At 49.9% G+C, this 25,787-nt stretch overlaps 8 protein-coding genes across 8 annotated transcripts; 4 read left to right on the top strand and 4 right to left on the bottom strand.

The window, feature by feature from the left end:
• Nucleotides 1–217: 217 nt before the first annotated feature.
• Nucleotides 218–3,375, bottom strand: T069G_05636 (collagen triple helix repeat (20 copies) domain-containing protein; the record flags this gene model as incomplete). Its single annotated transcript, XM_056172846.1, has 2 exons — nucleotides 218–3,182; nucleotides 3,233–3,375. The coding sequence occupies 2 exons, from the start codon at nucleotides 3,373–3,375 to the stop codon at nucleotides 218–220; spliced, it is 3,108 nt and encodes a 1,035-aa protein (XP_056029704.1).
• Nucleotides 3,376–6,458: 3,083 nt separating this feature from the next.
• Nucleotides 6,459–7,461, bottom strand: T069G_05635 (uncharacterized protein; the record flags this gene model as incomplete). The annotated part of the gene is made up of 3 exons (XM_056172845.1): nucleotides 6,459–6,565; nucleotides 6,631–7,066; nucleotides 7,123–7,461. 3 exons carry the CDS (start codon nucleotides 7,459–7,461, stop codon nucleotides 6,459–6,461), a joined length of 882 nt encoding a protein of 293 aa, XP_056029703.1.
• Nucleotides 7,462–8,007: 546 nt separating this feature from the next.
• T069G_05634 (glyoxalase-like domain-containing protein) lies at nucleotides 8,008–8,829 on the bottom strand (the record flags this gene model as incomplete). The annotated part of the gene is made up of 1 exon (XM_056172844.1): nucleotides 8,008–8,829. The coding sequence occupies one exon, from the start codon at nucleotides 8,827–8,829 to the stop codon at nucleotides 8,008–8,010; it is 822 nt and encodes a 273-aa protein (XP_056029702.1).
• A 1,538-nt stretch (nucleotides 8,830–10,367) lies between these two features.
• T069G_05633 (uncharacterized protein) lies at nucleotides 10,368–10,709 on the bottom strand (the record flags this gene model as incomplete). The annotated part of the gene is made up of 1 exon (XM_056172843.1): nucleotides 10,368–10,709. One exon carries the CDS (start codon nucleotides 10,707–10,709, stop codon nucleotides 10,368–10,370), a length of 342 nt encoding a protein of 113 aa, XP_056029701.1.
• Nucleotides 10,710–16,683: 5,974 nt separating this feature from the next.
• On the top strand, nucleotides 16,684–19,577 carry T069G_05632 (CFEM domain-containing protein; the record flags this gene model as incomplete). Its single annotated transcript, XM_056172842.1, has 4 exons — nucleotides 16,684–16,936; nucleotides 16,990–18,285; nucleotides 18,348–18,755; nucleotides 18,823–19,577. The coding sequence occupies 4 exons, from the start codon at nucleotides 16,684–16,686 to the stop codon at nucleotides 19,575–19,577; spliced, it is 2,712 nt and encodes a 903-aa protein (XP_056029700.1).
• A 389-nt stretch (nucleotides 19,578–19,966) lies between these two features.
• Nucleotides 19,967–20,479, top strand: T069G_05631 (thioesterase superfamily domain-containing protein; the record flags this gene model as incomplete). The annotated part of the gene is made up of 1 exon (XM_056172841.1): nucleotides 19,967–20,479. The coding sequence occupies one exon, from the start codon at nucleotides 19,967–19,969 to the stop codon at nucleotides 20,477–20,479; it is 513 nt and encodes a 170-aa protein (XP_056029699.1).
• A 531-nt stretch (nucleotides 20,480–21,010) lies between these two features.
• Nucleotides 21,011–22,488, top strand: T069G_05630 (major facilitator superfamily domain-containing protein; the record flags this gene model as incomplete). The annotated part of the gene is made up of 2 exons (XM_056172840.1): nucleotides 21,011–21,281; nucleotides 21,335–22,488. 2 exons carry the CDS (start codon nucleotides 21,011–21,013, stop codon nucleotides 22,486–22,488), a joined length of 1,425 nt encoding a protein of 474 aa, XP_056029698.1.
• Nucleotides 22,489–23,137: 649 nt separating this feature from the next.
• Nucleotides 23,138–23,947, top strand: T069G_05629 (uncharacterized protein; the record flags this gene model as incomplete). The annotated part of the gene is made up of 1 exon (XM_056172839.1): nucleotides 23,138–23,947. One exon carries the CDS (start codon nucleotides 23,138–23,140, stop codon nucleotides 23,945–23,947), a length of 810 nt encoding a protein of 269 aa, XP_056029697.1.
• Nucleotides 23,948–25,787: the final 1,840 nt, after the last annotated feature.

The raw sequence follows: 25,787 nt of genomic DNA, 5'->3' as shown, positions 1-25,787 counted from the left end.
AGTGATCAATTGTTAGCAGGATTCAGGCAATAACGACACGAGGCAAGAGATTAATTTGGAGATTATATTTGTAACGAAGATAAGAGAGTCAAGATTTGAAGCTGTACCAGCTCGAAGTTATTAATATACACTTGGAATTAAGGCTGAACAATATTCATTCTAATGTTAAACTCCTACTGAGGCAAAATGAATATCGATTGGTTACCCAGGCGTGAACTTAGATGGCGCCAAAGACAGACACCACCGGCGGGTCGGCGAACGGACCACCACAATAGGCTACGATGCCATTTTGTAGGAATGTACACGGCTGACTGCATCCGTTGGTTGTATCTACGCTGGCAAGGGTATCACCACATGCGCAAATGGAGTTGCCAGCATCATCTGTTGAGAGTGTGAAGAACCGGGTTGGAAGGCCAGGTCTGACGATGGTAGCGCAGTAGGTGGCGCAGTCGTCGACAGATGTGTCTTCGATCGTAGCAGCAAAGAAGTTTCCTGGGTCAATATCAAGGCCATAGGTTTGGTTGGCGAGTCCGCTGGCCTGATAACAACCAGTGTAGTCATACTCCGCATAAGCTGTTCCTGGATCACCTTGGGGACCTGTAGCGCCGGTAGCGCCGGTAGCGCCGGTAGGACCGGCAGGACCGGCAGGACCAGCAGGACCAGCAGCACCAGCAGCACCGGCAGGGCCAGCAGGACCCTCAGGACCAGCAGGACCAGCAGGACCGGCAGGACCGGCAGCACCATCAGCACCGGCAGGGCCAACAGGACCCTCAGGACCAGCAGGACCAGCAGGACCGGCAGCACCGGCAGCACCGGCAGCACCATCAGCACCAGCAGGACCAGCAGGACCGACAGCACCATCAGCACCATCAGCACCGGCAGGACCAGCAGGACCCTCAGGACCAGCAGGACCAGCAGGACCAGCAGGACCGGCAGCACCATCAGCACCGGCAGGGCCAACAGGACCCTCAGGACCGGCAGGACCGGCAGGACCAGCAGCACCGGCAGCACCATCAGCACCAGCAGGACCAGCAGGACCCTCAGGACCAGCAGGACCAGCAGGACCGATAGGACCAGCAGCACCAGCAGCACCATCAGCACCGGCAGGACCTTGAGGACCGATAGGACCAGCAGCACCATCAGCACCATCAGCACCGGCAGGACCTTGAGGACCGATAGGACCTATATCACCCTGAGGACCGGCAGGACCAGCAGGACCAGCAGCACCATCAGCACCATCAGCACCATCAGCACCGGCAGGACCTTGAGGACCGATAGGACCTATATCACCCTGAGGACCGGCAGGACCAGCAGGACCAGCAGCACCATCAGCACCATCAGCACCGGCAGGACCTTGAGGACCGATAGGACCTATATCACCCTGAGGACCGGCAGGACCGGCAGGACCGGCAGCACCATCAGCACCATCAGCACCGGCAGGACCGGCAGGACCGATAGGACCTATATCACCCTGAGGACCGATAGGACCAGCAGGACCGGCAGCACCATCAGCACCATCAGCACCATCAGCACCATCAGCACCATCAGCACCGGCAGGACCTTGAGGACCGATAGGACCTATATCACCCTGAGGACCGGCAGGACCAGCAGGACCGGCAGCACCATCAGCACCATCAGCACCGGCAGGACCTTGGGGGCCCGGGTTTCCTTGAAAACCCTGAGGACCGATAGGACCGATAGGACCTTGAAAACCTTGAAGACCCTGAGGACCCTGAGCGCCAGTGTTACCTTGGACACCTTGATTACCCTGATCTCCCTTAACACCTTGGGCACCCTGAGCTCCTTGGTCTCCCTTAGGACCCTGAGAGCCAGTATCACCTTTGACACCTTGGCTGCCTCGGGGGCCTTGAGGACCTTCGGGGCCTTGAGGGCCTTGAGGGCCTTGAGCATTTTGGTTAGGGGGGTTCTGCCCCCATGGCCATTTCTCAAGCAGGTCCGCGCCCTCTGAATTTACAATGAGTTGTCCATTCTCATCGAGAAGTCCAGCCCTATTGAGAACCCTGAGAAGTGCATCCTCACTGAGTTCTCCATCATTGAGAAGCCCGATAAGTTCACCCTCACCGAGTTCTCCATCATTAAGAAGCCTGAGAAGTTCATCCTCACTCAGTTCTCCATTCTCATTGAGGAGTTGTCCATTCTCATTGAGGAGTTGTCCATTCTCAATGAGTCGTCCGTCCTCACTGAGTTCTCCATCCTCACTGAGGTTACCATTCGCCCAGTCTTGACCACTCTGACCGTGTTGACCATGCGCCCGGTGTTGACCACTCTCGCGGTTTTGACTGCTCGCAAGGGATGCACTGTCTTCTCGGTATTCACCGTCCCCTCGGTATCCACCACGGAATTGTCCATCCTCTTGGTATTCACCATCCTCTTGGTATTCACCATCCTCTTGGTATTCACCATCTTCTTGGTATTCACCACTTTCACGGGATTCGCCATCCTGCTGGTATCGACCACCCTCAGGGACTTGACCATATTCTTGATGTTCACCACCCTGTTGGTATCGACCACCGTCGCGGAGTTGACTATCCTGTTGGTATTCGCCGTCTTCTTGGTAATCACCATTCTGTTGGTATTCACCACCCTGTTGGTATCGATCACCTTCCCGGAGTTGACCATCCTGTTGGTAATCACCATCCTGCTGGTAATCACCACCCTGTTGGTATCGGTTTCCCTCACGGAGTTGACCATCCTGTTGGTAATCACCATCCTGCTGGTAATCACCACCCTGTTGGTATCGGTTACCCCTACGGGATTGACCATCATCTTGGTAATCACCACCCTGCTGATAGCGGTTACCCTCACGGAGTTGACCATCCTCTTGGTATTCGCCGTCCTGTTGGTATTCACCATCCTGTTGGTATTGTTCACCCTCACTGTCCTGTTCGTATTCACCGTCCTGACGGTATTCACCACTCTTCCGGTTGTCGCCATTCTCCCAGTGTTTCCCATCCTCGCGGTGTTCGCCATTCTGGTTCTCACCGTTCTCCCATTTGCCAGACGCATCTGAAGATCCTTCGCCGTCTTGGTAGCGCCCCTGATCACTATCTGGGGTCACATACACAACGTGAAGTTCGCAATCGCAGTCAGGGCCATGATCCTCCTCTCGCTTGTGTACATGTGTGGCAGTAACATTGCTAGCCAATCCCGAGCTACCGAATCTGTTAGACGGACAACACACACCGTTAGATTCTTGGACATGTTATCTTACACTGGAGCAAGCCGAGTGCCAATCTGGACACGATAGGATACGTCCCATCGGTCCGCAGTCGAACGCACAGCCAAAGCGGCCGTGTGATCCACGGAGCCCAACAAGGCGGCTGCCACCGGCAGGAGCTTGCTGATAACGGCCATGTCGAAATAAACCAGTCGAGTAGGTTCTTATTCAGGCAGTTGATTACATTGGTGAGATCAAGATCCGAACATCACAGGATTAAACAGTGATATTTATAAAACCGTTGAACAGCCATCACGACATCGTGTTTACATACGCTTTTGGCCAGTGTCAGCATGGAATGAAAAAATGCTTGAATTGCAGGAGCGTTTCATCAGCCAAAAACCTTTACCAAGGGGATGGGCCGTGTGCGGCGGCATTGAGGAATGCTGGGCCGCTTGCTGGCTGCAATGCTGTGCCGCTCAGACGCGCCCGTCAACGCTGGTAAGTAAAATTATATCCTAGACTCTGCTTGCTAGCCGCATTCTCTCAACTTCTACGGGTTCATATGAAACAAAAGATTGCAACGGCCTGTGGAATCTTGGAAAAAGTCCGTTTTCACGATCTTCCAGTCATACGATGCAAAGGAATCCAGATAAGATCCGATCGTTTTAGTCCAGGGGTAAGGCCGAAACAACAAAGCGATCATTTTGAGTTTAATTTGACTCCGAACGTTTTTGGTAGATGTCTCTAAATGTGGCTCTATACGGCAAGATATTCCTCTTTGTTATTGTGTCTTTTGAAGTAAACAGAGTGCATTTTGCACAGCGTAAAAGTGTGTTTAATAGTGGTACTTGCAGCGTACATCTGATATTGCGGCCTGGTGGCATTATACTGAGGACTGGTCTGACCTGTTCCATCTGGCTTCAGCCATCTCTTTTGTTGCTCAGAGCACATCTAGGAAATAATCATTCGTGAACTACGCATTCGTAACTTGCATGGCTTCAAACCGTCCAGATACTCTCTCTCATCTATAATTAGATGGATCAATGAGTTACCGGATAATAGGGAAGTTTCAATATTATGGGTATAGGGCTGAAAGTACACAGTCAGGTAATGTAACCCTCCGTTCCCTATTATAACGATAATAGGGTAGGTTCCCAAAGTAATAAGCCTAGATTAACGGGTTTATCTTGGCAGACAGGGCAGAAAAAGGGTTTGAGCAATGTAGTCCCAGATGAGTAGAGTTGCAATAATCAGTAAAGTCTGTATTAAGTCTTGATACTCATATTTTGTTGACGACTGGCTATCTAAAGTGGCATGGTCAGTGTAGAGAAACGAACTGCTATATCCAGTCGTTTCTGAAAACTCACTTGAACTTGCATCCTCGTACCCGTGAGAATGAAACGGATTGTACTCTCTCGTGCTTACAGTACATAAGATCATAACTTCTGTGCTCGCGTACCTGACTACTTTACCATACTGTCTGAGTAAATCCCCTTTTTGGTTCAGATTGTCACGATTAAGGATGAAACATCTGACAGTCATTCCAGAAACGTAATTGGCGAACATGATCACATGCCGGAAAATATGTCGCCATGTTCCAGGGCGAGATCCACGGTAGCCAGTTGAAGAAAGCAAAGGGGCTGGAAGAGGCAACTGTGGATCCAGTATCACCCAAACATGGCTCAGACACAGAAATGAAAACAGAAATGAGAAGATCTTTGCCGCAAAATTGTCGATCTATTATTCGCCGAGTTCTGCGTATCTTTAATATCATCGCTCTTATACAGTGTCTTAGTAAGGGCAGTGTAAGCGACGCTAACACCATCTTTCTGCAATTGCTAGAGAGGCCAGTAGTTTGAAATGATGCGGTTCACTTGTCTCAGTTGAAGGGCCCAATGTTAAGCCTCAGTAATTTAAAAAGGTACATAAAGCAATGTCTTCAGATGACAATTAAAAGCCATGGAATTTGAGATCTTGTATGCGTTTACAACAATGGGCATGATTATAACAACGGGCACTGCTCCAGTACTAAGTTCCGAGTGGCCTTCGTTCTCTCCAATTCAGCTTACTTTCTACAATCAGTACATAGACCCGACGATATTTGTGACATGATAACTCGGACAGAATCTCATTCTCTGTTTGGAGTTTAGAGAGGTTGTGATATGGATAGAGGATGCTGTGAGCTACTTGTCCCTATAAGCCATGATTGCATACGAGTAACTATCCGCGAGTATAAAGGGATTGCTCTATGAGCTTCTAGTCCCATGGATTCTGTTTATATTGACTACCCTGAGATGAAAGCACGTTATCCCCAAGGGAGGGACGGGGGGTACTAGCAGACGGAGGAAGACGTCAGGGAGCCCAAGACAGTGTTTCATCGCCGTTAGCAGAGAAATCTCCGACTCGTGCTCCCTTCTGTTAGTGGAACGATCTCCGACACTAGGAAATAAAGTGGCAAAAGGTGGAAAGAATACAGCGCCGCCAATCACATAAAAATTATAGTGGCAGACCGGCGGTGTTTTTCCTTCACCACCTGAGTAGCTTCTGGTGGTACGACACTAGTTTCTTGAGGCCTCTTTGTTGCGGTCTCTGGGAAGGCGGCTTGTAACGGTCAGGATCGTGATTCCGAGCAAACCCCTTCAGATGTTGGAGATATTATTCCGTATAAAGGGCACGATATCCCCGGCCCATCAGTGCTATACTGAATCAACTACATCTACCTAGTAGTCAGCCAGCCACAAGGAGGCATACATTCTCCAAGAGTCGTCTCTGGAACGTTGCATTGGTGTGACTCCCAAGGAACTACTAATACGGAGTAGAGATGTCTGGTTGCCTAATTCAGTAATCATTCCAATGACATGATTGCGCTAGCAGTTTTGTTTCAAATTTCTGCCACATATAGATTAGATAGTGCGGAGGCGGAATGGAAGACACTGGATGTTAACAAGGTTTCAAAGAGTCAGTGCCCCTCCTTGACCCAGACTGCCAGAGTCACCGCCGGATTGCAAATGTCGACTTGGAGAGCTCATTTTGATCATGACAATCGCAAAATGGAGAAACAGCCACATACGCCGTCCCTCCCTCATTATATGGATGCGCCGACCTGCGCTCAGTTCTACCCAACTTAACGCCTATTGCACCATACTATAGCATCCAGCACCAGACGCCAAATCCATCTCATCATATATAGCCAGGGCTTAAATACATTGAGCACGTTGGACTCCGAGTCAAGCCAAAAAGCAAACCATGTTGTACAGGGAGCAGAGCATCTCGCCGTTTACGCAACACCGCCGCTGCCGTGTCGGGGGCGCTTGCGGACGCTGCCGGAGGAAGGGTGCATCTTTTCGTTGCGCTCCCTCTTGAGCTTGTCGTCCAAAACACGAGCTGCAAAAGATTAGCTTCACCAACCGGGAGAATGAGAATGAGAATGGTGGAGAAGAAAAACATACTGAGAATATCGAAACCAAACTGGGGAAACTCCAGACACAAGGCCTTGAACTCGTCTTCGGCCTCAGACCGCAACGTATGTGACCTGGCAGCCCAGAAGCTGGCCACGGGTGCCCGAATAGTTGTGTCGTCTAGGGCGGTGTTGGCATAAACGTAGCGCGCGTATGCAATCTCGCCCTTGACTGTTGAGTTGATGCAGTGGATCTTGGATGCCGACAGCGACTGGAGTGAAGTAACACCCCATTTCTGAGCCAAGGTATAGATCTTTGCATGTTTGAGGAGCTGGACACCTGAATCATCGACGGCCGGGATGCTGGGGTCGTGTTCGAGGGTTCTCTGGCCCAACAGCTTGCGGGGGAAGTATTCGCCTGTGTAGAGGAACTCGAGGAAGCAGCCGACGGCATCAATGTCTTCGTCGGGGAGCTCAATGTGGCGAGGCTGATGAAGCTATCAGTCTACTTTCGTGACTCTCATGGCGGTGAAAAAGTCCATACGCTACCATCTTCGGCAAACTTGTTGCAGATGACTTCAAAGTACGGGCTTCCCACGAGGAATTCCTGATGCGCCGTGAGCAGCGTGGGTTCTTCTTTGCCAACCAGCAGAGTCACAACCGGGCTCATCAAGCTGCTGGCGAATGTCTTGCGCTCCTGCACCGGACCCGCATCGGCATCCTGCTCTTCTGAAGCCTCCATGTCTGCTAGAGGAGCACGTTCGCTGCTCTCGTCGGGCTTTTCCGACTCTGCGGGCTGTTGTGAGTGCCCTGGCTCGTCCATTTCAACGTCGTTTTGCGTGCTTGCGTCCTCGGGCGCTTTGTCGACTTCGTCGGAAGGCATCGTGAATGCGATTGCGCTGGGAAAGGCGGGATTCGAGTTTCAAGAATCCATCAATGGCCTCTTCTATGTAGGATTGAGCAGTTTCAGTAATAAATCATGGTCGACAAAAGGCTGCGTGACTGCGGTGAAGCTGCACAATGGAAAGCAAAATGTTGACGAAGGCGGAAGCTCTGTCGCGTCGCGCTCAGCTCTAAATTGAGTGGTACCTGCAGCTCGCTGTTGGTTAGTATGGCGAGCAAAGTACCGGCAAGTCCTCACAATAGCACCAGATGCGCAAACAGCTGCATGTATGTACAGTGTGATATATCTATTTACCGCACAGTATCTATATCGACTGATCTTCTTATACGGAGTAACAAACACTCTGAATAGCATGATTACCTGTTACTTGATTTCTTTATGGCTTATAGATACATATTCAATTCCCTTACAAGTTGAGAATGGCCCATTGACCATCATCTCAATCAATGACATGTTGTGTCTCCCATATACATGCATCAAGCAGACACAAGAGATGTAAGTCCATCAAGCCTAAGTCATCAACCATCAAGCCTCAAACTTGACGACAATGCCTGGCAAAATCTCCAAAAACGAAGGGCTTCCCACGCTCCCCTGAAAAGCCAGCTTAATCTTGGGTCCGCTCTCTGATGCCACCCCCAAAGTATGCCGTGCCTTTGCCGATGAATCCGGAGTGCTAAACGTCCACTCGTCCTCGCCCCTCGCGGCACTGTCAACGTCGTGAATAGCATCATAGACACTCTGTAGCGCAGACAGTTGCTCTTGGGGCACGTTGAGCCGCACCCGAGAGACTCCGCGAGCACCAGAGGGATGCTGCGTCTGTGCCTTGTCCTCCTGGTACGGCACCCTGTTGCTTCGTGGTGTTCTGTCTAGACACCAAAAGGGCAAAATGCCAGGCTCCGGCTCATCACCATTTTCATCCTGAGGGGCTCCAATCGCCCACTTCAAGACAACCCCGTCTGGTCTCGTCCGGCCTCCAGGAACGGGATCCTTATATGTCAATCCCGCCTTTGCGTCTCTGACTCGTTGCTGTACGGCTCCAAAGTCGCTCTCGTGAGGCAAAGTATATGCCCAGTCCACAATGGTATTCTCCCGCTGACGGCCCCATCTGTGCTTTGCCCGCTCTTCAGGGCTGATGCCCTCCGCGAATGCAATGAGTTCTATGTAAACGCCATCTTCAAAGAGAATCAGCTTGTTGAACGTCTGGCCTCCAGCGTGAGTTCCTCCTGGGCTGACAACAAATGAGTCCTTGAGGCGGTCGGGAAGTTGTAGCAAATCGCTAGCTGAGACGAGGATCACGATGTGGTCCAACGTCGGCTGCGGCGTGTTTGTGCTTGTCTGCTCAGACATGTTGCAAGACTTCACGATGGCAGAAGGTAAGGAAGAAAACAAATGTCTTTGTGAAACTGAAACATTGAGGCCTCACTCAGCTTTTTGTTTTTCTTCTGTTCCGAGGGGCCGGAGATGTTAGTAATTGCAGAGTCCGGCCGTTATGACGCCATGCGGGGCATTGCTGGTGTTTTGTTTGATCAAATGTCAAATCAACGTCTCGTAAGCCGATGTCGGGTATCTCGCCTCCGGATGAGGAAGAAAAATTCGGACCATTTTTGCCGCGTCATGTTCTTCTTGGTTTCTTCTAGGTGGCCATGGGAAAAGGCAACAGGCGAGGGTGTGAAAGAAAACATGAAGTAAATCTTCTGTGCCTGGTAGACGTCTACCCTATACTGAGCATGCTCTTGTTGGAAATTTACAATGTGCGCATCTATTGTCAGGTCGAAGGAGTTTGCACGTTCTGTGATCTCTTAAAAACTACCATCAGCATACTAGAGATCAATTACATTGGTACATGTATGTGTATAGGTGTGTAGGTACTGTCCAAGTTCAAGACTGCTGATTTGTAGTTGACAAGCTGTCCATCGAGTTCATCGTGATAGGGATTGTGTCTACGAGTACACTAAAAGCAAGACTCGTAGAAATACAAGATCCACTTTGGCTGTTTTGATTCAGATTCCCTGATTTTCGTGGTGGAGGCCAGGTCAAGGATTGTGACTGAGAGGAGGGGGATTGGCGACAATGTTAATGTCTCACCCAGCTCCCTCCCACGCAGGACGTTGTAGAACATGAGACTGAAGCAGTAAGACTTCAATGTACTGGACACGATGGGATGGCCACGGCCACGGGAGCTGGCAATCTCTCCATGATTTCCATTAAAGGAGACACTAGAGACAATGGTAGCAACCGGATTAGACATACGACGTGTCTAACACTGCGTAGAGTTCAACCAACGGAAGAGGATGCGAAGAGAGCTTGGTGGTCAGTTATTTGCTACTACATGTACTCGCTTAGGTGTTAGATACCCGATTCCCTAAGTATCTGCCGCTGTTACTACTGAGAACCTACTTTCTTCTAGCATCGCTACTTTCTTCAGTATCTGCTACTACAGCTACATTTCTCTAGTATCTGCTACTACGGCTATATCGCTCTACTATTTGATACCATAGCTGTATTCTTCTAGTATTTGATAGTTTCTATAAGCTTTTAATTTGTAACCTGATGCTAGATAGCAAATTTGGGGTGCCGAATAGCCACTCACCTCCACAATGACAGCAGGGGAACCCTTCGAAAAAGAACCATGCATACAGTTTGGCCCATCTATAAATCACGGCTGAATCTGCATAACTTGCTTTTGTTTTCTTCAAAGATACAACGCGCCAGACCCCCCCAGCGCCAGCCCCCGCAGAGATGTCTCTACGATTAAAGATCCTCGCCGCCGTCGCCTCAGGAGACAATGAACTCGCCGACCACCTTCGGGCGCAGATTCTGCCGGGCTTAGACCCGCCGCGCCGCACCGTGCCCGGCCCGTGGCCCCGGCCCCAGATCCTCCTCCTCTAGAGGATTGAGCCGACACCCGCTCTGGTAGATCGGTTCAGGAAGTAGAAATTTGATAGTAGTCTCTTCTCGGACTCGTCTTCCATCGTCTTGTTTCCAGGAATTGCGAAAGCCTTTGCGCCATCTTTCACAGTCGTCGCGACCTTGGGGTGTTGTTTGGCGAAGTCGAACCAACTCTGTGGAAGCCCACATTCTTCGAATCCTGGCATGGCCAGGAGAGCAACCGCCCTCATAGCAGCTGATGGCGCTTCATCTTCGTCCTTCAGGCTTCGCTCACATGCTAGATCGAAGACATCTAAGATCTTCTCCGCAATGATTGGGTGCTTTTCTGCCTCAGCCATGTCTAACCTAGGTCAGTCACTAAATCGAAAAGAAAATCACTCCCAGATCTTGACGTACTCTGAGAGATAGACGTCTAGTACTACTTATACTTTTGATTAGAACATCGGGTAGGTAGAGTAGCAGACACTAGAGGAGTGTAGCTCTAGTAGCAGATAGTAGAGAAATATATCTTCAGTAGCGGATACTAAAGAAATCTAGACGTAGTAGCAGGTACTGGAGAATTATTATTAAAGTATGCGGGCTTTGCCATAGGATTGGTCTTGAGGGTCTTGAAGATAAACTTAAAAGGATAAGGGAACTTGGCTAGTCCCATCTATTCGGGCCATCGTAAGAAATGAGGCGTCAAGATGATTGTGACGGCAAGACTCTCCTCAGGGACGGCCTGGTATGGCTCATTCGCTGCCTTTTTTGAGCTGGAAATATTTCTCCATTTGTATTTCCGTGTGGGCGATCATAACTTGAAAAATGTAACAGCTGATTAGAGCCGTCCGTCGATCAATAAGATCCCCGGAATATTTTTGGATGAAGTCATCGAGGATACGGATAAGCTCCGGAGGGAATTCTAGATCCTCGATAGGGGGAAGACAGAATTTATATCATGCAGGGGCTTCCTGGCCGGTTGACCGTGTCAGGAGCTCGGTTTTACACACGACCTGTGATGGAGCTTTATTAGTAGAATCCCTCGGTTGATTTAGATACTGCCCGAGACCTCAGACTGATGCACTGGGTCTGAGGTTTTGCGGTACATATGAAGTCATAATAGATGAACAATCCAACCCCCTTCCCTTCTCGATCTTGTCAATAAGCTGGTCGACTGCATGATTGTACTGGGCTCTGGCTTCTGGCGTGACAAAGACGTCTTCGAGGGGGACGCCAGAAACGAGTCTCTTGGCAGCTAGGAGGTTTTCTTTGACTGTCATGAGGTAATGGGGAATGACAGCTCTTCCGGTGATCGTTGATGCCGACTCGCTTTTGATTACATGTCCCCTGAGATTGTTGTGTGAAATTTGTTCGTGGACCCTTCCCTGTACCCGGGTCTCGCCTTTTGGGGCTTTGGGAGTCTGATGCCTCATGAAGGCTGGTCTTCTCATATCATATCCATGGAGAACCCGAGGTAGTAAGCTGAGACGATGGTTTTTCCATCGGCATTCTTCTTGCCTCTCAACTCGTCCTTGAGTCTCTCCCAGTCTCTTGGACAATCTTTGTTCGACTTTCGGCTCGTCGCCTTGTCGACACCGTTGCCAATGAAACAGTATCGGGCAATTACATCCAAGGCGACGAGGTCACCATCATCAATGACTGTGATGGACTTGGCATCTGAACTCCTGGATATCTGGGTTGTTTTGGGTATGTCCGCCCAAGCGGAGGACAGAAAAAACCGAGACCGAAAAGATTACATACGAATACCCACGCGTTAAATTCTACATCTGTTCTTTAAATATCTACTATTGTATTTATATTTCTTTAGTAACTGCTACTATATTCATATTTCTTTAGTAACTGCTACTCTATTTATATTTCTTTAGTAACTGCTACTATATCTGCAATTCTCTAGTCGATACTACTATATTTATATTTTTATATTAACTGCCACCATAGCGACATAGGCAAATTCAAATGCTGACGGAATACCTAGGCGTTCTCTTATAAAGCACTACGTAATAAGCTATGTGAGTGCTTACGTTGCTGAATGTATGCATTTATTTGCTTTGTGCTGTCGCCTTTTTTGACTTCCGCTTGCCGTCGTTTCCACGAGTGTAGCTCCTGTCAGGCTCATGACTTCTTGGCCACCGTCATCCTTGGCCCGGAGCGAGATCAAATGCCATGGTGGAGCGTTGGCGTTGCTCATGTTGGCAATTCCACGCAAGGGCGATGGACTTGGTGGTCTGAAAGCTTTTATAGCTCTTAGGGAGCGGCTTCGGCGTTTTCTTCTGGGCTCACTCTAGTTTGGGTTGCAGCTTGTGCTGCGATCTTGAGTTTTGCCGCGCTTTTAACCTTAGCTTTAACTTTAACTGTAACTGCAGCTTTAAACGCGGATTCAACTGTGACTTTAACTGCGACTTCAGCTGCAACCTAGACTGCAACTTGGATTGCAACTTTGACTGCGAGCTTAACTATAACTTTAACTGAGATGGTGCAGATGTTAGATGGTGTTGTATACCCACCAAGTATTGTTGTTTGTATGTTGTAACATCGTCGTTGTCGCTGATTTTTAGACAGGCGGCAATAATTGGAAGAAGTACAATGGAACTCTTCTTTATGACAATAAGATGTGTCGAAACTAAGCACACATTCAACGGAGTATGGTAAGCTGTCTGGCTGTCAAACGTCGTTGTCAGATAAACAGCCTCAACAAATAGAGAAGGAGCCGAGTGTCCGTAAAAGATAAGCACCTGTATAATCACAATGCCTTTTACTAAGAATTTTGGCAGACTGTTGCTCAAAGGGCTGTATTGAGTAAAGAGAGATACTGCTTTCAGGATGATTCATTCTTTCTTGAGTATGCCCTGGCATTCTGTAACCTTTTGCTTGTAAGTTTGTGCAGACAGCTTTGCTAGTCTTCATTTTCGCTTCATTCAGTGGAATAGATCTGACAACAGGAGTGTGTCCAGTTCCAAGTTGCTGAGTTCTAACATGAATGCATGTCCATTGCTCGCAGGATGTTGCCGTTGCTCAATAACGGCGATGCGTAGGTCCCTCACTTACACATTATTCTAAGGAAAGATAGTGTCGTCACCAACAGAGTAAATATAGAAAGTAAAAACAAAGGCAGCAGCCACCAACAGAATGGAAGTCAGAACTATTGTAGGACAAACAATTGGAATCTCTGTTCATGTCTGCTTCTGCTTTTGATCCGCGATTCCATTCATAACTGCTAGAATTATCGCTGAGGCTCTCTCACGAAGGAGCCGCCAGTTTAGAGCGAGCGTGATAGCGCCCATAAAGATTCACGGTGAAAAGAAATTTGTTTAATGTTGTGTTCTATTTTGGTATATCACGACCAGAGAAACCATGGAAAAATGCAACAGGCGAAGGTGTGCAGAAACATATCGCCTGTTTCATATGCCTCGTGTAAGCCTATGTGCCCTGTAGCGTCGGATAATTGCGTATGTTTTGTCGGCGTGGAGAAATTTGCAGTTCTTTGCCTACAGTAGACACTTATAAAGTGATATAAGCATACTTTGTCCACGAAACTAAATATTAGATGATGAGCAAGTTGAAACGGCTGGCATCAAGTATGGCGATAGCTTCAATTACAAACCAACTCATGCATGGAGGTAGTACCAGGTATGTGGTTTTCAATCCAAAACACCCGTCTACTATTAGGTGCAAGGAAGAAATTAATTATTCCGGGTATTCATTCCCCACTTCGTGTAATTCAATCTCAATAAATGGTCCCAGTCAAACGCTCCTATCCAGTTACATGGACAGCCGAGGTATAAGAAACACTTCCCATGGCGCATCTCGTTGTACGGGCAAGCCCCATTGCTGCTATCTTTTATGGAAGTGATGTAGATCTTGTATACTTGATCTTATCTTTCTATTCTTCTATTGAGATCTTATCTATGCAACTGGAACCACTGCCGGATCTCGCTTTCACACATCGTGGCAACATGGATTATGAGATGAATGTGACATTCGTACGAGATGTGGGGCGTAGATCAGGTCAAAGAGTCGTGGCTGAGCAGCGGGAGATCGGCGGTGATGCATCGTATTCTTACATGTATTGTAGTATTCGGAGTCCTCCGTACGGAGTAGATCACTCTTATTTCCTTGAATTCAAGTTGTTAAGCTTAAAGTTGAGATTTAAACAGGTTTGCCATCTGCTTGTTCAGACTGTGTCGTATTGGGCGGCTTTGCTTGTGATGCACAAAAGCTCGTATTCCGGGAACACTTCCGGCTTGGCTTATCAAATCGGCTCATCGCTCACATCGCCAAGGAAGAAATCCTCCGACAGGCGCCTTTCTTGCTTCCACACCGCCAAGGTTCCATCATTCCAAAGCCATGACCTGGGCATTCTTGACGATGTTGACTCGGAAGTTACAGTACGAGTATGCTACGAGTGCATATAATTCGGGTGGCCCAGCGGCGTGTTGGGTGAGTGACACACCTACACAACATCTTCACTTGACCCCCAACGCTGAGAACACCGCCGGAGCAACAACTGGCTTGGTTTAGCTTTGAGCTACGGCTGTAGGCTGTAGCGATGACAGGACAAGAATCGGTATCGGTTCTCCCGAGCAAGCAGGTCACAGGTCATTCCCTTATTTTGACGGGAATGGCTAGCACTTCGTCCAACGACGCTGTCCGGCCGCTACTCAAACGGGAATACGAACCGGAAATCACAACAAGCCAGGCACCAGCATCCTTTCGAACTGGCGGCCAACATGGCATCGTCACTCCGCATTCTGCTAATTTACCGTCGCGTCATCACATGTTGCTCGGCTTCTTCTCCTCTTCAAGCGTGATGCTATTACTCACTCAATACTGCTGTGCGTGAGACTGATTCGTTGGCTTAAATCGAGAGCATGGATTCCCCGCGCTGCAGTTGATGCGGCTAGTCCGAATCCATGTTCCCGGATGTAACGCTACGTTAAACGCGCCGCTGGGCTTCCTATTCCAGGCCTAGCAGCGAATATGCAGATGGCCCTGATCAGAGAGGCTGGCGGACTTTTGGCGAGTGGCGTCTCTGTTCCTGGCGGCAGAGCTTACTCGCCGAGGCTCAGAGGAGGGTAATCTGATGATTCGATCTGACATCTGATTCCAGCAGGCATGTTGGGTAGTTGTGGTGGCTGAAGATGGCTTCCCGGAGAGGGTGGCTTCGTTTTGTCTTTCTCGGCTCCATCCGCGTTGGCGTTTACATACATACTTGAGGGCGGAATACTAGTGGAAACTCTTATGATCGATCAACACGAGTGATCGGCCCATCTTTATATGGAGAGCTTTATAACGTTAACAGATCTTTGGCTCAGGTTCCATTTCCCTGACTCAATGGTGACGGCAGAGCCATGCTCAGGACAACGCGGTGACCAATTGCCAGCTGAACAGACGGATCAGACGCTAAGGAGAGCGCAAATTGGGCTCAGCATCCGCTCAAATGGGCTGCCGCTGTGGATACGAGCTTTGTCGAAGAGATTTTTCCCGAAGCGCGGTCAGGATTTAAGCCACTTGGACCAGTGCCTCTCCCTTGAGCCAAGCCAATAACCCGTTTCTCGCTGCGCTACGGGAAGCTCATGACAGCACGACCGGCAAACTTGGACCGGTTGGTTGCTCCTTAGTACAAACATGTAGTTTAGCTCAGCTCAGCTCATCATCATCATCATCACTGGAACGTGTAGGACGGTTCGTATACGAGATGCTTGGTCAGTGTGAGCCCAATTGACGCCCAGCTAGAGTCTGGATCTCCTCGGGCCATCGGCTGCTTCTCCCCCGCATTGATCGAAAGTTGAGAGCAGCGAACCAACATGAGAAGCGAGAGCCATCTCATCATAGAAACTCGTGAATGGCAAGGATTCTCTTCCCAATGGCCCCCCTTTCATCGGCAGGCTCCACCTCACCGTCTTGCTCGATGCTGCATTCGGACCATCGCCGTGTATGTGGGCCAATAATTGACAAGCGCAACCCATCTTTTGTTGGCTTTAGCTGATCATCGTGCAGGAAAAGCTGCACCGGCTGCAGGTTTTTTAAAATTAAATACGAGGCTGCTACTGTTGCTCTACTTGGATCGTGAGATGCCATTGGGGGACAAGCCAGCCATGCAAGGAGAGGTGGCATTGGGCACTGGGCCGGCGAACAACATGGGCCACACGCGAGTCAACAAGGAGAGAATCCTTTCAGCTCCCCCGGATATTCTGTGTGAATCGCGCGGATGAGTTACTCGTATATATCTGGCGATCCGGCAGCCCCCTTCTGCTCCCCCACAGTGGTTCTCCAGGCTTTGTCTCGGACTCAACTCGTCCTCATCACTCGACAATGAGACAAACCGTCGGAGCCGTGGGCCTTTTGGCTCTTGCTCACATCGTCGCGGGCACGCATTGCGATAGCTCTAGCCCTTGCCAGGCCAGTGCCGATGCTGTTGCCACCTGTGCAACATCGTGTATCCAGTCTGCCGCTGTCACTCAGGCAGCCTGTGCTACGGGAGACTACAAGTGCCAATGCGACCAGCAAGGCGTTATTCAAGGCGCAGCTGCAAACTGTATCATAGGCGCGTGTGGATTCGGTGGAGGTTCGTAACACTTTGATAAATCTAGATTGTTCATCTTCTAACAAATAACGTAGCTGTCGCAGTTCTCGATCAAGTTGGAGCTTTATGTTCGTGCGTTACAGCCAACCCGACAAGTGCTTGCTCATCAACGAGCACATCATCCTCGACAAGTCCTCCTTACCAGCCTCCCACAACTACTGAGCCTCCTACAACATCGTCGACAAGCACTCCTTACCAGCCTCCTACTGAGCCTCCCACAACGACAGCTCCTCCAACGACAGAACCCCCGACGACTACAACTCCTCCCAACACCACTGGAGGCTGCGATTCCGTCTCTCCCTGCCAGGCCAGTGCTGATGCTGTCTACGACTGTGCCAAGCCGTGTATTGAGTCTGCTGCTGTCACTCAGGCTAGCTGTGCCGTCTCTGACTATGAATGCCAATGCGGCAAGACCGATGTTATCCAGGGTGCTGCTGTCAACTGTGTCCTAGGAAACTGTGGTAACACTGCCCTTGACGTCCTTAACCAAGTCTCTAGCCTCTGTGGTTGCGTCACAGCGCATCCAACGGTTCCTTGCACCTCGGCTCCAGCTACAACGACTGGACCTCCTGCCACTACGACTCAACCTCCTGCTACGACTGAGTCTACTTCGGATTGCTCAGAGTCAGACACCACAGAGCCTCCCTCATCAACGACTGGCCCCATCACCTCAGCACCCGGCACTACTACAACTGCTGCCCCCGGCTGTGACTCTACTTCTCCCTGCCAGGCTAGCGCTGATGCCGTGTATGATTGTGCCAAACCATGCATTGAGTCTGCCGCTGTCACTCAAGCCAGTTGCGCCGTCTCTGACTATGAATGTCAATGTGGCAAGACCGATGTCATTCAAGGTGCTGCTGTCAACTGTGTTCTAGGAAACTGCGGTAACACTGCCCTTGACGTTCTTAACCAAGTCTCCAGCCTCTGTGGTTGCGTCACAGCTCACCCAACTACGCCTTGCACCTCAGCCCCAGCAACCACAACTGCAGAGACTACTACACCTCCCAATTCATCAGAGACTCCCTGCACTACTTCCAGCAGCGTGATTACTTCAGCTCCCCCTGGATCATCTTCCGGCCCTGGTGGTCCCGGTACGACTTGCAAGCCCGGAACCACATCTGACTGTGGTCCTGTTGCCAGCAGCGCCGTCCCGTCCTGTGCTCAGGCTTGCTTCAGCAGTGCCGCTCCCAAGATTCCTTGTGATGTTCATGACTATGCTTGCCAGTGCCAGCCTGCAGCTCAGTCTAGCTTGACTCAGCTGCTTGTCCCTTGCGTTGCTACAGCTTGTCCTGCTGCTTCGCTCCAGGCTGTCATTGCCGGTGCCTCTCAGGGTAAGAATCAACCCCTTATTTATATCAAAGATAAATTTTCATGCTAACCATCTCTCTTATAGTTTGTGCCTGTGCCACCGCGCCCCCTAGCCCTGGCGACTGTGGAACTTCACCACCGGCCACCACCACCACAGGTCCCGGAGGTTCTCAATCCTCATCACAGCCCGGAGGTGGCAACTCTTACCCGCCGCCACCAGTCACAACTACCGGCCCTGGAACCTCAGCCACTGGCTCCAACTGCCAGCCTGTGCCTGTCAAGACCTGTGACGCTGTGGCCAGCTCAGCAGTTCCTTCATGCGCTCAGGCGTGCTTCACATCTGCTGCACCCAAGATTCCTTGTGATGTCCATGACTATGACTGCCAGTGCAAGCCTGAGGCTCAGGCTAGCCTGACTCAGCTGCTCGTTCCCTGCGTGGCAACGGCTTGCCCTCCTGCTTCTCTGCAAGCCGTTATTACTGGAGCCAGCTCAGGTAAGAGGCTACTTGTTTATACATCTTCTTCTAAACAAACCTCCATGCTAACCCGTTCGTCTTGTAGTTTGCGCTTGTGCTAGTGCTTCACCTACACTTGTTGCCCCTGGAACTTGTCAAAGTTCTGGTCCCCCCGGCGGCGGCAGCTCTGGCGGCTCCGGCCCTAGCAACAGCGGTGGTAACGGTGGTGGCAGCTCTCCTACCACGACTCCTGGTGGTGGCGGTGGTGCTTCTCCTACCTGCAACACTGAAGCTCCCGACTGCGGTGCTGTTGCTACCTCGGCTGTTCCATCTTGCGCTCAAGCCTGCTTCACCAGCGCTGCTCCTAAGATCTCTTGCGGCGTGGACGACTACGCATGCCAGTGCCAGCCCGCAGCTCAGGCCAGTCTGTCCCAGATCCTGGTTCCTTGCGTTGCGACAGCCTGTCCCGCAGCCTCTCTGGAAGCCGTCATCACCGGAGCTTCTTCCGTGTGTGCTTGCGCTACCGGCTCGACTGGTTCTTCCAACTGCGGTGGCAGTGGTGGCAGTGGTGGCAGTGGAGGCTCCGGCGGCTCCGGCTCTCCTACTGGAGGCAGCGGAGGTGGTGAAGGAGGAAGCGGAGGCAGTGAGCCTACTGGCGGATCCGGAGGATCAGGAGGTTCTGGAGGATCCGGAGGAGAGGGTGGAAGCGGCGGAAACGGAGGAGGTAATGGAGGCGGCAACGGAGGCGGAAGTCAGCCTACTGCTCCCCCGACCATTCCTCCCAGTGCAGGTTCTCGATTGGAGATGAGCCTTGTTGCTGGTGTTTTCGCTCTCACCTGGGCGATTGCCGTTGTGCTGTGATGATCTAGTTCTTGTACGAATGGCTTAATGTATTGACGAAGCATGCGTATATTTGCCTTCATATGGCTCTGACAACTCCTAATTAGGTGGAATATATTGAGCCTTCAATTAAATAATAATGAAGTCGCTATGAGTTTACTGCTCACAAGACTGATAGTGCATCTATTGTGCTGTACACTCAATGTTGTGAATGAAGTTGCCAAGTGAAGTGAAACTCGGAATAGCCGTGGCGATTGAGATTGATTGCGATAAGACTGAAAGAAGACCCGAGCCAAAGTCTCCACCAATTCCTTGTGGAGCCTCAACCTCAACATTTCACAAACATACAACTCGGCTCCTCTCTCACTCATCGCGTATCTAGAGGCGAGAAACAAGAGGAAGATACAGCCATGGCTTCACAAGAGCAACTAGAACTCGAGGCCAAGCGGACAGCTCACGTCGAGCAGCTGTCCGATTGGCTGCTCCAAAACAGCAGCATTTACAACATCTTCCTGTCCGGCATCAAGCAAACTTCTGTCGTCGCCGGCACAGTCGTCAGCCGCCTCACTCTTACATCTACACATCTCAACTCCAAAGGCGGTCTGCATGGCGCTGTCTCAGCGGCCTTTATCGACTTCACAACGGGACTGGCAATTGCCTCATGGGACCTGAGGGAAAAGACGGGCGCGAGCGTCGACATGCACATCAGTTACTTGAGCAGCGCGGCGGGAGCCGGAGATGTCGTGGAGATTGTGGCAACGGCGGAGAAAGTTGGGGGATCGATGGCGTTTGTGACGATTTTGATTCAGAAAGTTGAGGTTGTGGATGGAGAGGAGAAGAAGACGCTGGTGACCAAGGGCCATCACACCAAGTTTGTGAGAGGGACTGCGAAGCCGAAGACGGACGGTGAGGTGAGGAATTAGACATGTGCATTGTACATACTATGTATACTATTATACCGGGCGATTTGATGATATGATGGTGATAGATTACAGAAGATTAATAGATCTATAGATGGATAACAAGGCGCGCCTTTGAGAGATAAGACTTCGTCGTGGATTGCCTCGTGGCTCACTGTGATACGCTCTTAGCCCCGGCATTTGCAAGCGGTTAAAAACATAGCCGAAGAACCCCTAATAACATTGAATAAGCTTTGGACGATTCCATCTGCTTGTACTTGGAAAGGCGCAGATGCTCTTAATTTGACTCACACCGAACTTTTCTGTGGAACTTGTCGAGAAGCCCCGCTGAGAAAGAATTCCGGCTATGGTCGGGTTCCGACATCGCGATTTGCGGGCGCTAGGATTGTGGGGGAGGAAACGCAATCGTTGATTCTGGAAGTTTTCTGGGGGACTGAAAGAAGTATTAAGTTTCGTTTTGTTTTGTGTTTTTACATAGTGGAAGTATTGTTGGTTTAAAGACTCAATTGATGAAGACCTGAATCCAATTGAGCCATGAGTGCGACGGAAACAGCTACTGAAGTGGAATATGAACTCTCGCCACGATATTCTCGTTCTCGCGACGAAATAAGCAAGCGGGATGGAGAGCTTGAAAGAGGACGATTAGACGTTGAGCTATCGCAGCTCTATTCCCAGAACCACAATGAAGCAATTGCCAGCCCTCACGAAAACGAAACTATTACGCAGGAACTGAAGCCCGTTGATCGAGGCCGAGATGCCTGGGCAACTCTTCTAGGCGCATTTGCATTCGATGCATTATTTTGGGGTACATACTATGGCCTCATCTCCTTCAAGTATAACGAACTGACAGATGGATAGGCTTTCCTGGCAGCTACGGAGTCTTTCAGAGATACTACTCCGACGTGCCCGAGTTCCAAAAAGACGCCGTCCGGATCCCCGTCGTTGGAGTCTTGTCTACGGGCTTTTACTACTTTGGATCGCCCTTTTCCGCTATGCTGGCGAGAAAGTTTCCCAAATACCAGCGACACCAGATTTACTTGGGCTGGGTTCTGAGCATCGCCGGACTCTTGTCCGCGTCATTTACTTCTTCTGTCAATGGCCTCATTGCAACGCAAGGAGCGCTCTATGGACTTGGTTTTGTACTCATTTCGATGCCCATCGTGAGCATGGTAAATGAGTGGTGGGTTGCGCGAAAGGGCATGGCGTTTGGACTCATCTCTGCATCTTCTGGTGCTACTGGAGCAGTTCTTCCCTTCATCATTGATGCGCTTCTCCGACGATATGGGTATAAGGTCACGTTAAGGGCTTGTGCTGTTGCGATGGCGGTCTTGACTGCTCCCTTGCTCCCTCTATTCAAGGCTCGACTGCCAGCCTCAGATCAGGCCAACTTGGCGAGGATCAACTGGGACTTTCTGAAGCAGCCTCTTTTCTGGATTTACGGCTCCGCAGTCCTGGTCCAAGGAATCGGCTTCTTTTTCCCGGTCGTCTTCTTACCCTCTTACGCTTCTCTCTTTGACATTTCCTCCATCAAGGGCGCGTTGTTGGTCTGCCTCATGTCAATTGCGCAGGTTCTGGGACAATTCGCCTTTGGCTACCTCTCAGATAAAAGTCTGCCCGTGAGCCTGTTAATGACTATTTGCTGCGCCTTTGCGGCGACGGCGTCGTTTACGTTTTGGGGCCTGGCCAAGTCACTGCCGCTTCTCGCCGTCTTTAGTTTCATCTACGGCTTCTTTGCTTTTGGGTTCGGAACCATGCGTGTGGCCATGGGTCGGGCTGTCAGCGATGATCCGTCGACGGTGTTTGCCACGTATGCTATATTTGTGTTTTTGATGGGCGTTGGAAATATCTTGGTTGGACCTCTCAGTGCCGGATTGATGGCGCCGAGGGAGGTGATTCGGGAGCATTACGCGGGCAACAAGTACGAGCCCATGGTAATTGTGACAGGAGCGACATCGTTATTTGCTGCTTTTATTGTTTTAGCGTGGCATGGTTACAAAGGACTGTCGAAATAAGTTTGGAATATATGGAAAAGCGTGTCGGGTACATTTATATACGCATGTAGTGAATTTGAAGCACAAAACAGAGGTGTAGCTCTATTTATCCAATTCTAGCCTCTGCTAATATCATGAACATGTTGATGTTGGAGAATTGTCCCTTCAATTGACTTCGTGTAGTTTCTCAGCCTAGAGACATGAAGCAAGCAGATCAACTGGTGGCCAGATGACACTGTTTAATGAGCCAGATGCCCGAACGGAGAGTCACCAGCAGGAAATACTTGATCTAATGAGAATAATTCACTTTATTAAAGGTATTTCTTGCGTAGCAACCACTTCGCCCTCTTTAACGCTCGCGTTTGCATTTCCTCTTGACCGCTTTCCACTTCTCGTTTGCTTCTCCTGCGCTCTCCGTTGAGCATTTAAAGCCCCTTCGCTTTTCTTTTGACCTCTCTCTGTTTTTCTTCTTCCCCATCTCTTCTCTTCTCCCGACTTTGATCTTCAGTCTTCTATCCTCTATCCATTCATCTGCGGCTATCTCTTCGCAGTTCGGCAACGAGTCTATCAAGACCAGTCCCTCCAAGCGCATTCAGTTTTTTAATCTCCAATTTTACCCTCAAGGTCTTAAACTATTCATTCGGAAACGAAATCATCACTGACGGCAACCATGGCTGATTCTTGTAGCCAAGAGGAAGTTCCGGAGGACCTCCAGAACACCGTCCTTCACACGCCCGTTTGCCTAGATGCTGAGGTCCAACGACTCAATATGAGCTTCCTGGAGAACCAGCTCGGAGTAAAAGTAGCTAATGGGGAGCACATCTACTATGATGAACGTGGAAAGATGTCAATGACTGGTGCGGTATTCCCTGATGAATGGTCCTTCATAAGGCCTCAGTTCATAAAGCCCCAGTTCGATACACGTATCCTATGGGGCCCTGGAGCAGAGGCGGCAGTTGCCAAGAGACTCATTGACCTGGCACCGGCAGTCAAGCATTCGATTTGGACTACGACACAAGAGGTGCTTTCTAAGATTCCCGCGGATCCAACCATGGCTCCGGTCGTCATCGCTCTTCTCAGATCCGCCATCGCGAAAGAACGAGAGTGTTGGGAGCAACTGGATGCTTTAAGGACGGTACAAACTCTCCAGTCACTTCTAGCTCTAGACATGAAGGCCATTGTATCTTCCATGTGCGCCTCAGCTAGCATTCCTGCTGTCGAAGATAGAAATTTCTGTCGGATAGTTGAACGTGTATTCCCTCGCGCGTCCTACATTTTCATGGCGCTGCGTGAACAGCACCGACAGCTGAGCAAAGGGTATGCATGTATTGATGATCAGATGGAATTAGATTGGTTCAAGGAGAGGTGGAATCCCATCCTAGAGAAGCTGCTACCTGGACGACTTGACAACAAGATGGAACAATACGCAGACAGGATGCAATACCTCTTGGATAACGACGAGCGCTATTCCCCCAAGTAAATCTGCTAGTGGTGAATATGAGGGCATTGGCGATTGGGATTTCGAATCGTATATGGACATATCAACTAAGACACATGAGCACAATCGTGAGAGAGCGCGACAGCTGGGACATGGGAATATTTGCACTCGGTTATTTGCTTTTTCTTTTCTTTTCATTTACCTCATTTGCACTGGAAGTCGCAAAAGTTCTTTCTTCGGCCGTCTTCGTTGGCATCGGCTTTCTCTCCATTTATTAGGTGAAAATAGTTCGGTGAAAAGGATTCGGGTTTCTCTTCTGCGGATGGGCATTATCTACGACATCTGCATTTGGCGAAAAGAGCTATGATAGCTCCTAAAATTGAGGATTCGTGGTGATGGAAATGCAGGCTTGATACTCTCTACTCTTAGTCAATTAAACGTTTCGCAACTCATCCTCTGCCTCAGACTCTTGGTCGTAGATGCAACTCAAACGCACTCGTTATAGCCCTAACAACTGTCAAGATAAACTATCTGTATGCCAAGAAGAGTAAACCAAGGAGTAACGCCTTGTGGAGATTCCCTCATCCACATTCTGGGTCCGTCTCCAGATCGCGTCAGACGGATCATCATCCGCGAGCACTGCCACTGTTAAGCGAGGCGGCGATCAACGAAGGAGCAATAATGAACTGAATCCTACGAGTTCGATCAACACTTTTCAACGTTGCAGCCGAATCGCCTCTATCTAAATTACCCCACAACTTTATCATCGCCACGAATAAGTACGTTGATCAAGATGAGTTGTTGTCGAGTATTCGCGACTTCTTTTGATCGTACCTTTGAAGACTCCTCTAGCACGATATATTTAGAACAGATTTATCTAGGTGATTCCAAATGCGACTGACGAAGGAAGTATCTCCAGACAAAAGGCACTGTGATACAAAAATAGAATCCTCGCGAGTTCATAGTGTCTTTCACGGCCTCTCCGATTACGGACAGCAACAAACTTGACATTCTCAAAGGCGTTGCAAACCTGCACAGCCCTATTACGACTCAAATCACTGTAGATTTATACACCCATCAGCAGACTCGCCTCTTACGAAAACCGAGCCACATAGGCCAAAAAAGCAGCATGTTCAGCCACTGCGTCAGCTCACAGTATAAAGGCAATGAGGATCGTGACTAAGTGACATCGTGACCAACTACTGGCTTGGCCACGGTCTCGCCACAGAGACTCAACAAAGTTTGAGCGCTTACAAACTGTCTCCTTTGTTCTAATTAAAGAAACTCCATGGAAAACTCTACGATGAATACGCGGCCTGTTCCTGCAGGATCGCATCGCGGTCCTGAGAGGGCAGATCAACGGCCAGCAGCTGCAGGGGGTTTGGCATCATGGATATCGCTATCTATCTCCTACACAACGGATGCATCCAAGTACCAAATAGATGGGGGAATAAGGGGGTACGGAGACGGGTGAAACACCAGACGCTCGTCAGCGCTCAGCTTCAATCTTCAAGTCGAGCTGTATCAAGGTTGTGAAACCTCAAAGCTGCACCGTTTCGTTGGGACAGTGGGCCGAGTTAGAGTGCTAGCCCGAACAGATTTGAAACAGTCATTAATGGGATCTGTGGAGGCGCGCGTCAAAAACCCAGGATCCGAATAGAGGCAGAGCGGCAGGGCCCGACTGACGGAAACGGCCAAGACATGGCCGGCTGAGACAACGTCTATTGTATTGCTCGCCTCTCCGGGGAATGCAGTTTATCTTGTCAACAATGCATCATCTCCTTCTGTCTTACACATTAACGGTCATTGTAATGGGCACTTTAAAGACGACACTTTGACAAAGTGGCTGGTGTGGCGTGGTTTTGCGCACTCTCACCGAATC

The sequence above is a fragment of the Trichoderma breve genome, chromosome 3 (assembly GCF_028502605.1).
Source record: "Trichoderma breve strain T069 chromosome 3, whole genome shotgun sequence".
Classification (NCBI taxonomy): Eukaryota; Fungi; Ascomycota; class Sordariomycetes; order Hypocreales; family Hypocreaceae; genus Trichoderma; species Trichoderma breve.
This window is presented reverse-complemented; position numbering and strand designations above follow the sequence as displayed.